At 44.4% G+C, this 9,192-nt stretch overlaps 1 protein-coding gene across 3 annotated transcripts; it reads left to right on the top strand.

The window, feature by feature from the left end:
* Positions 1 to 1,132: 1,132 nt before the first annotated feature.
* LOC139423916 (BEN domain-containing protein 6-like) lies at positions 1,133 to 8,613 on the top strand. 3 transcript variants are annotated; one of them, XM_071175559.1, is made up of 7 exons: positions 1,133 to 1,541; positions 1,685 to 1,783; positions 2,431 to 2,490; positions 2,592 to 2,697; positions 2,909 to 3,180; positions 4,193 to 4,379; positions 7,808 to 8,613. In XM_071175559.1, exons 1-7 carry the CDS (start codon positions 1,425 to 1,427, stop codon positions 7,972 to 7,974), a joined length of 1,008 nt encoding a protein of 335 aa, XP_071031660.1. In that variant the 5' UTR covers positions 1,133 to 1,424; the 3' UTR covers positions 7,975 to 8,613. The 3 variants fall into 3 exon arrangements, with proteins under 3 accessions (XP_071031660.1, XP_071031661.1, XP_071031662.1); XM_071175560.1 differs by having other exon boundaries at positions 1,149 to 1,541; positions 1,685 to 1,720; XM_071175561.1 differs by lacking the exons at positions 1,133 to 1,541; positions 1,685 to 1,783 and adding an exon at positions 1,796 to 2,159.
* Positions 8,614 to 9,192: the final 579 nt, after the last annotated feature.

The following is a 9,192-nucleotide window of genomic DNA, read 5'->3' as shown; positions in this document are numbered from 1 at the left end:
TGGCAACTTCACAAGCAGTAAATAGTTAGTTAGCATGAGCTGCTAGCTAGTGCTAACTAGCGACCTTAATACTAGATCATCTGAGATAAAATACATTAAAAAAGATAACGTGACTTAATTGCAGTTGTAAGCATTTCCACTAGTGACTGATAGCTTTACAGTTGATGTTACTTTATTGCCTTTTAGCTATTTTACACAGCATTTTATGTCATATAGCTAAATAGCTAGCTACGTTTTTTAAGAGAGAGCTTTCAATTGGCATCTCACCCCCTGTTTTCAGTCACAGGTGGGGATTGAATTAGATGTGAGCAGAGCAGGAGGTGGCCTCATGAGATGTGCTCAGATTTGACTGGGGATAGCTTTATTTGTGACCTATGTACAAATTAGAATTGAGCAATAGCAGAGCATAAGAGAGTTGCCACATCAATATTAGACTGAATTAATCAGTTAAGTTATGAGTTATTCTTATTAATGCTTATATTCTAATGTTATTTAATGTTATTAGATATGTTCCATTCCAATATTCCAATTCATTTTTTTTTAATGAATTAAAAACAACTATTGAAAACCTTTTGCTCCAGAATGTCATTTTAAAGACCGCTACGATAAAACATATTGCAATATTCAAATCATATTTTGTGCAATTGTACATAATGGATTGTATTGAAAAGGAACAACAAAGAAATAACAAAGGAAATGAATGTGCAGGTGAGTTAAAAAGAGGGACTTTACATCATATCTGCTCATAGTGCATATATTAATTGGGACATGTGCAACAACATTTCCCCCCATATTTTATTTAAATAATTAAAATAAGACAAGTAGACTTAGCTTTTAAGTATTACTTACTAAATAATTTCTTAATAAAACGGATTAAATGGATTTTAACACACTTACGTGAAACCCTATCCCATAATCTTCTACTGGGGTAACTTTTTATTTAACATTTTTAGAAAAGCTATCTTTCAGAAAAGCCCGGGGGGCTAGTTACCCCCTAATACCCTATAGCCTAGTAATGCAATTGAAATCACATAGTGTACTTTATCCCTTCGAATAAACCCTCCCATTCAAATAATTGTGAAATAATTAAACAATAAATGTACTTGAAAGTCATGATCATGCCCAAAGCTATAACTGCTGCTTTCATCTTGAGCAGGCTTTGTCCAATCTTGCCATGTCATGCCACGGTACATTTCACCGAAAAACAGCTTTAAATCAAGTGTGTTGAACACAGTTCTACTAACTGAGATGCAATAAGTACACAAAGTAGGACAACCGTAACAAATATTGTTCCCCGCACCACGGCTGATGCGGGTGCCTACCCAGCATTGACGCGAAAGTCGGGGAGCCGAGCACAGTGTATTGACCAGCATGTTCAAGAAGCAGCCAGTGTTTCAGTGGGGGGAAAGGATAATGGGAGAAAGATGAGAAGGAAAACAATAGCAAAGCGCATTTTCGACCTCGAATATGAAGAAGAGGAGGAGGAAGACCCCAAATACGAAGACTTTGGCAACACGACATCGCACAGCCAGCCTCCATGTGTACGTAAACGTTTAACGGTTATTTGTAGTCTGGTTTGTAACGATAACGATACAGTAACGATAACTGCCCATTCCGTGAGGGGCGAGTATTTGTCGCTCACGATTTATGTCGCTAATTACCCTACCCGGACTGTCTATTACAGCACAGACTGCAGAAGAGAAGAAAGCACACACACCCGGTGAATGAGAACGTAGAAGAGAATCCACCATGCAACATTGCTCTCCAGAAGTTGAAAACGAGGGTTTGGGTCGACTATTATCATATCATATTTTTTTTGCGACAAAGTTTTCTCTATTATCTTTCGGGGTTGGCACGCGTCTGCTCATTGTGGTGGCATCATATGAGCATGTTGACCGACCGACATAAATCCTATTTGTACGTTAGAAATATAGCACCCCACCTCCTCACTTAAGGGGTTACAACTTGGAACCACAAGGCTGTAGTAGTAGTGACACAGAGAGCATTCACCTCTCAGCTGTGTTTTGTTCTAATGGCGCTTATTGTGAGAGGGGCATGGTGAGGGCAGCCATTGATCTCAATGACGGAGAGGAGGAGGAGAGCACAAACCTTTGGCAAGGGGAAGTGGAGAAAAGAACGACAAGCCAAGACAGCAACAAGTAACATGTTGTTGCTACTACTCCTAAATAAAGGAAGGATGCTGAATCATAGCTTGACAATGAAACTTTATTTACTTTTTGTCAAGACAAAATAATTTATGAAGAAGAATATGGTATCATCATCACAGGGATTTTCTGTTGTTTCAACCTGGTTCTGATTTTTCACCATAGCAGACCATAGCTGATTATACATAATATAATACATAAAAAAACTGTGACAATTACACACACGTGAGACAACGTATATGACTGATTTCTTATCTCAAAACAGATACCAGTGTCAGACAACCCCAGTGTGGAACGCATCGAGGAGGGTGACTTCATGGCAGAGGTACACTGGCTGATGGCTGTGTGTGTGTGGATGTGTGTGATTGCATGCATGTGGTTTAGACTTTCTATGTATGACTTTTTGACTTCTTAATGTCTCTAAAGGGTCTTGGAGGCCTACAGTCACGTTCAAAGGCTGACCTGGTTGCCATGGTGCTGAGCATGCAGCGAGAGATGGACAACCTGAGGGAGCAAATCAGATGCCTCACAGGTGAGGGCCAGGCAGGAGAATAAGGAGGAAGTTGCCCCTAGACACTGATCTAAGTTCAGTTTTTAATTTCCCCTGCTAATGATTAAGGTCAGGAGTCAGGGAGGGTATGCTGTTCCTACATCTGTGCCTAAGAGCAACCCAGGATGCTTTAATCTCTTGAATTCTTGTGGGATTCATGCTATTGACTGCCATACAATCTATCGTATGCTAGCGTGTGGAAAGTTGGCACGTAACCTGGAGGCCCTGATCGAGAGGACGGAGGTGTGGTCGAGCAGCACGGACCGGAGAACTACATCTCCCAGCATGCCCGAGATCCTGGTGAGGAGTGGTGCCATGACAACGTCGGCCCTGCTGGCCTCTCCAGGGGTGCTGAACGGGTGCTGGGCGGCCAAACTACAGCCCCTCCACCCCCACCAGAATGGACAACCTCCGGGGTCTCATGATGGGGGTTCCCAGATCAACGGACCACCTCTCTATCAGGAGGTGATGAACCACTTTTAAGTGTCTTTGACATCAAAAATATATAGCAAAAGTTTTCGGGAGAGGTTCAAAGCTGTACTAGAAGTCACTTTTGATGTCATGCAATATGCAAAATGATATGTTTTCTTTGAAGTTAACTGAATAGGGCTTTGGTATTGGTCTTATAGCAGAATGTCAGTATACAGTGGGGTCCATAATGATTGGCACCCTTGATAAAGATGAGCAAAAAAGACTGTATAAAATAAATTATACAAATACTGAGCTGTGTTGTATGCAAAAAAAATGGGAAAGGTCATTATTTTATACTATTACAATTGCTCAGAGAAAGAGATTTTGTTTAACAAGTAATACAATAAAATATAGGTGTCAAAATGATTGGCACCCCTGTTTTCAATGCTCTTGCATATCCCCCCCCTTGTGAGGATAATGCCACTGAGCCTTTTTCTAAAATGTGTTATGAGATTGGAGAACACGTTGGGAGGGATCTTAGACCATTCCTCCATACAGAATCTTTCCAGATTCGTAATATCCTTCAAACCACAGGTTTCCAAACGAGGTTCAAGTCCGGAGACTGAGATGGCCATTGCAAAATGTGGATTTTGTGATCAATTAACCATTTATTTGTGGATTTTTGATTAGTGCTTGGGGTTATTGTCTTGCTGGAAGATCCACTTCAGGCCAAGTGTCAGCCTCCTGGCAGAGGCAACCAGGTTTTGGGCTAAAATGTCCTGGTACCGGGTAAAGCTCACGATGCCGTTGACCATAACAAGGGCCCCGGGAACAGTGGAAGAAAAATCATTTTGAGCCCTATCTCTTTCTCTGAGCAGTTGTATTAGTATAAAATAAAATAATATAATTTTATTTTCTTTTTTTTGCATACAGTATTCAGTATTTGTATTATTTATACTCTTTTATGCCCATCGAGGGTGCAATGATTGCAGACCCCACTGTATCTCTAAAATGGGATGGGCCACAACAATGTTAAAGACGCAACCTAATGGCTTATGCCCTCCAGTTCATCACTGCAGAGCTGCTTGACCGCTGTAACACGGGGACCACTGCCCAGAAGCTGACCAACGACCTGCTCCGGGGCCTCTATGAGAGGGACTGCCTGGCCTCTCACTCCATCTCCGGCATCGTCAACAACAAGAGGGGCCAACCCAAGCCTGCCCTGCCTGCAGACGAGATCCAGGCAATACTGAGTAAGGTCTCGTCTGTACTAAAGCCTGAGACAGCTAGACATACCCCCTCATAACAGCTAGGCACACCCCCTCATAACAGCTAGGCACACCCCCTCATAACAGCTAGACACACCCCCTCATAACAGCTAGACACACCCCCTCACAACAGCTAGACACACCCCCTCATAACAGCTAGGCACACCCCCTCATAACAGCTAGGCACACCCCCTGATAACAGCTAGTCACACCCCCTCATAACAGCTAGGCACACCCCCTCATAACAGCTAGGCACACCACCTCATAACAGCTAGACACACCCCCTCATAACAGCTAGGCACACCCCCTCATAACAGCTAGGCACACCCCCTCATAACAGCTAGACACACCCCCTCACAACAGCTAGACACACCCCCTCACAACAGCTAGACACACCCCCTCATAACAGCTAGGCACACCTCCTCATAACAGCTAGGCACACCCCCTGATAACAGCTAGACACACCCCCTCATAACAGCTAGGCACACCCCCTCATAACAGCTAGGCACACCACCTCATAACAGCTAGACACACCCCCTCATAACAGCTAGGCACACCCCCTCATAACAGCTAGGCACACCCCCTCATAACAGCTAGACACACCCCCTCACAACAGCTAGACACACCCCCTCATAACAGCTAGGCACACCTCCTCATAACAGCTAGGCACACCCCCTGATAACAGCTAGACACACCCCCTCATAACAGCTAGGCACACCCCCTCATAACAGCTAGGCACACCACCTCATAACAGCTAGACACACCCCCTCATAACAGCTAGGCACACCCCCTGATAACAGCTATGTCACACTTCCCGCCCTAACCTCATGCTACAATGTAAATACCTTTTACGTCAACTTCATACTTTCCTATTAAAGCGGTGACTGTAAGTCGATCTGGATAAGAGTGTCTGCTAAATGACTGCTGTAACAGTGCTGTTATTTTCGTTTGACTTCTGGACATTGCCTGGGGCTCAAACTGTCGTTTATAGACCGCGGTAATCTTGGTACAGTCATAGAGATGTATAGAGATCTCAGCTTTGTATCTGTGCCATTATGGCATCTGACAACATGGGCAACGCCATTGAGGCTCTCTCCATTTTACAGAGTTTGATGTTTGAAAAAAAGTGTAAAGCTAATATCGGTGATTTACCGCCACCTGCAGTGCTGGAGTCTTAAACCAAATCTTATCATTCATTTATTGTGCCCATTAGATAGATGGCAGTGATACAGCTTTAAGCCATTTACAAACTAGTCAAAACAATTAGCTGAAGAAGACACCATAGTGCCCTCAAAGCTCATCACTAAGCTAAGGACCCTGTGACTAAACACCTCTCTCTGCAACTGGATCCAGGACTTCCTGACAGGCTGCCCCCAGGTGGTAAGGGTAGGCAACAACACATTTGTCATGCTGATCTTCAACACTGGGCCCCTCAGATGTGCATGCTTAGTCCCCTCCTGTTTTCCCTGTTCACCAACAACTGCGTGGCCAAGCACGACTCCAACAACATCACTAAGTTAGCTGACGACACAACAGTGGTAGGCCTGATCACCGACAACGATAGGGAGGAGGTTAGAGAACTGGCAGTGTGGTGCCAGGACAACAACCTCTCCCTCAATGTGAGCAAGACAAAGGAGCTGATTGTGGACTGTAGGAAAAGGCGGGCCAAACAGGCCCCCATTAACATCGATGGGGCTGAAGTGGAGCGGGTCGAGAGTTTCAAGTTCCTTGGTGCCCACATCACCAACAAACTATCATGGTCCAAACACACCAAGACAGTTGTGAAGAGGGTACGCAACACCTTTTCCCCCTCAGGAGAATGAAAAGATTTGGCATCAGTCCCCAGATCCTCAAAAAGTTCTACATCTGCACCATCGAGAGTATCCTGACCGGTTGCATCACCGCCTGGCATGGCAACTGCTCGGCATCCGACCGTAAGGCACTATAGAGGGTAGTGTGTACGGCCCAGTACTTCACTGGGGCCAAGCTTCCTGACATCCAGGACCTATATACTAGATGGTGTCTGAGGAAGGCCCATAAAACTGTCAAAGACTCCAGTCACCCAAGTCATAGACTGTTCTCTCTACTACCGCACGGAAAGCGGTACCGGAGCGCCAAGTCTAGGACCAAAAGGCTCCTTAACAGCTTCTACCCCCAAGCCATAAGACAACTGAACAATTAATCAAATGGCCTCCCGGACTATTTTACATTGACCCCTCCTTACCCTCTGTTTTTACACTGCTGCTACTCACTGTTTATTATCTATGCATTGTCACTTTACAAATGACCTCGACTAACCTGTATCCCCGCACATTGACTTGGTACTGGTACCCCCTGTATTTACGCTACTGTTCAAAAGTTTGGGGTCACTGAGAAATGTCCTTGTTTTTTAAAGAAAATCAATTTTTTATCCATTAAAATAACATCAAATTGATCAGAAACACAGTGTAGACTTTGTTAATGTTTTAAATGACTATTGTAGCTTAATGGAATATCTACGTAGGCGTACAGAGGCCCATTATCAGCAACCATCACTGTTCCAATGGCACGTTGTGTTAGCTAATCCAAGTCGATCATTTTAAAAGGCTGATTGATCATTAGAAACCCATTTTGTAATTATGTTAGCACAGCTGACAACTGTTGTTCTGATTAAATAAGCAATAAACTGGCCTTCTTTAGACTAGTTGAGTATCTGGAGCATCGGCATTTGTGGGTTCGATTACAGGCTCAAAATGGCCAGAAACAAAGACATTTCGTCTGAAACTCTATTCTGAGAAATGAAGGCTATTTCATGCGAGAAATTGCCAAGAAACTGAAGATCTCATACAACGCTGTGTACTACTCCCTTCACAGAACAGCGCAAACTGTCTCTAACCAGAATAGAAAGAGGAGTGGGAGGCCCCGGTGCACAACTGAGCAAGAGGACAAGGACACTAGAGTGTCTAGTTTGAAAAACAGATGCCTCACAAGTCCTCAACTGGCAGCTTCATTAAGTAGTACCAGAAAAACACCAGTCTCAACGTCAACAGTCAAGAGGCGACTCTGGGATGCTGGCCTTCTAGGCAGAGTTTCTCTGTCCAGTGTCTGTGTTCTTTTGTCCATCTTCATTTTTAATTTTTATTGGCCAGTCTGAGATATGTCTTTTTCTTTGCAACTCTGTCTAGAAGGTCAGCATCCCAGAGTCGCCTCTTCATTGTTTTATTCGGCGCATGTGACAAATGCAATTGGATTTGATTTGACAATGCTCTGATCATTGGCTGATCGCTCCCAACTCATAAGAATCCCCACCCAGTTGACACCTTTAAAATGGTGGAACCTCTCAATGGCAATGTCCATGCAAAAATGGGTTATTTCCAAAGTAATGATAACTTTACATCTCTATAGGTTTCTGATCTTTGACCTCTCACCCACAGGGGCGGTGCAGCACTACTTCCCAGGGAAGACGGACTCGGAGATCAAGGGCTACATCCGCCAGAAGCTGCAGAACGAAGCCAAGCGGCTCCGCAAGAAGCCTCATCTGGCCGTGAAGGTGGAGCCCGAGGCCGGGGCTGAGGGGGCAGAGACGACTTTCTACACCTAAGCGGTGTGGCCACGCCAAACCCCACCCCCTGTTCCACCCAGGGAGTGAAGTGCCCTGCCTCAGGTTAAAGTGCAATTATGGGAGGGAGACTCACGTAAAAACTGCTGTGAGAGGGAACCAAAATGGAGCAGCCTTATCAACACCAGTCTAGTCTATCTGTTTGTCTGTCCATTCCCAGCCACGTCTCTGGGCTGGGAGAGAAATAGGCTAGTGAGGGAGGAGTCTATTTGTCTGACAACGTGATCATTCCAGGGGAAGTGTTATGGACTCCAGTCTGATCAAGACTAGTTACTGCTCAGGTGAAGTAAGATGATACTGTAGCTTATTCTTCCTCTGTCCTCTGGCATCGTTCGCAAGCCTCAGCCAGCTAGCCAGCCAGCAGTAGTAGGCCTAGTAGATGGCAAGTGATTTGTTACCAAGTTTAGTACTCTTGTTTCTGTGAAAGAGGTAGCAGTCAGTCGGTGCTCCATAGAGAAGTCATAACAGAAGCCCCGAACAACATAGCTGTCAGCGAAGCTGCGCTGCACTCTGTGTCACTTCAGTTTGATGTACAGTATTGTCATTGACCTCGTGAAATGAACCTAGCAATAGTATTGAATTAATTATAAAAAATAAAAAAAATACTTTTTTCCCCCAAAAGCATCATTGTCCTTTTTAAAAGAAAAAATTCAGCTAGAACTGATACTTACACGTCATGTTATCATAGCAGCAATACCCTCGAGACATTTTCAAAATGGTATCTTGTAAAACATTTACATTAAATTATTTTAAAATGAAGAGATCCAACCCACCCTTTTCTAATGATTACTCTTTACGTTGCATGCTGCATCAAAATGAACCCCTAATTATTACCTAACAATTATGCCAGTGCAACTGGAGACCAATAACTTTACCAGATATTGGCCACAAGATTCAGCTGTCTTTCTAAAGGACCTGTGTTCTTCCTGAAGCCCCAGGATGAAAAGGAGTTTCCCCCGGGTCCTCAGAGGAACCCAGCCTCGTCCCCACTCACCAGCTGTGCTCCTCACAAAAGACCCACAACGGAGAGTCTCCCACCGGGAACAAAGGATGGCGTGGGAACCACATATGCTCCATAATCAATACACCCCTGTGCTTTCGCTCTTATCCCGCACCCACACACACTCAGACAGACGTATGTACCCCACAAATCTGCTCCATCATTATCTGTGCTGCATGAAGCTAATCATTTTGGGTGTC

Source organism: Oncorhynchus clarkii, chromosome 13 (assembly GCF_045791955.1).
Source record: "Oncorhynchus clarkii lewisi isolate Uvic-CL-2024 chromosome 13, UVic_Ocla_1.0, whole genome shotgun sequence".
Classification (NCBI taxonomy): domain Eukaryota; kingdom Metazoa; phylum Chordata; class Actinopteri; order Salmoniformes; family Salmonidae; genus Oncorhynchus; species Oncorhynchus clarkii.
The sequence above is the reverse complement of the archived record's forward strand: the minus strand, read 5'-3'. Positions and strand labels throughout refer to the sequence as shown.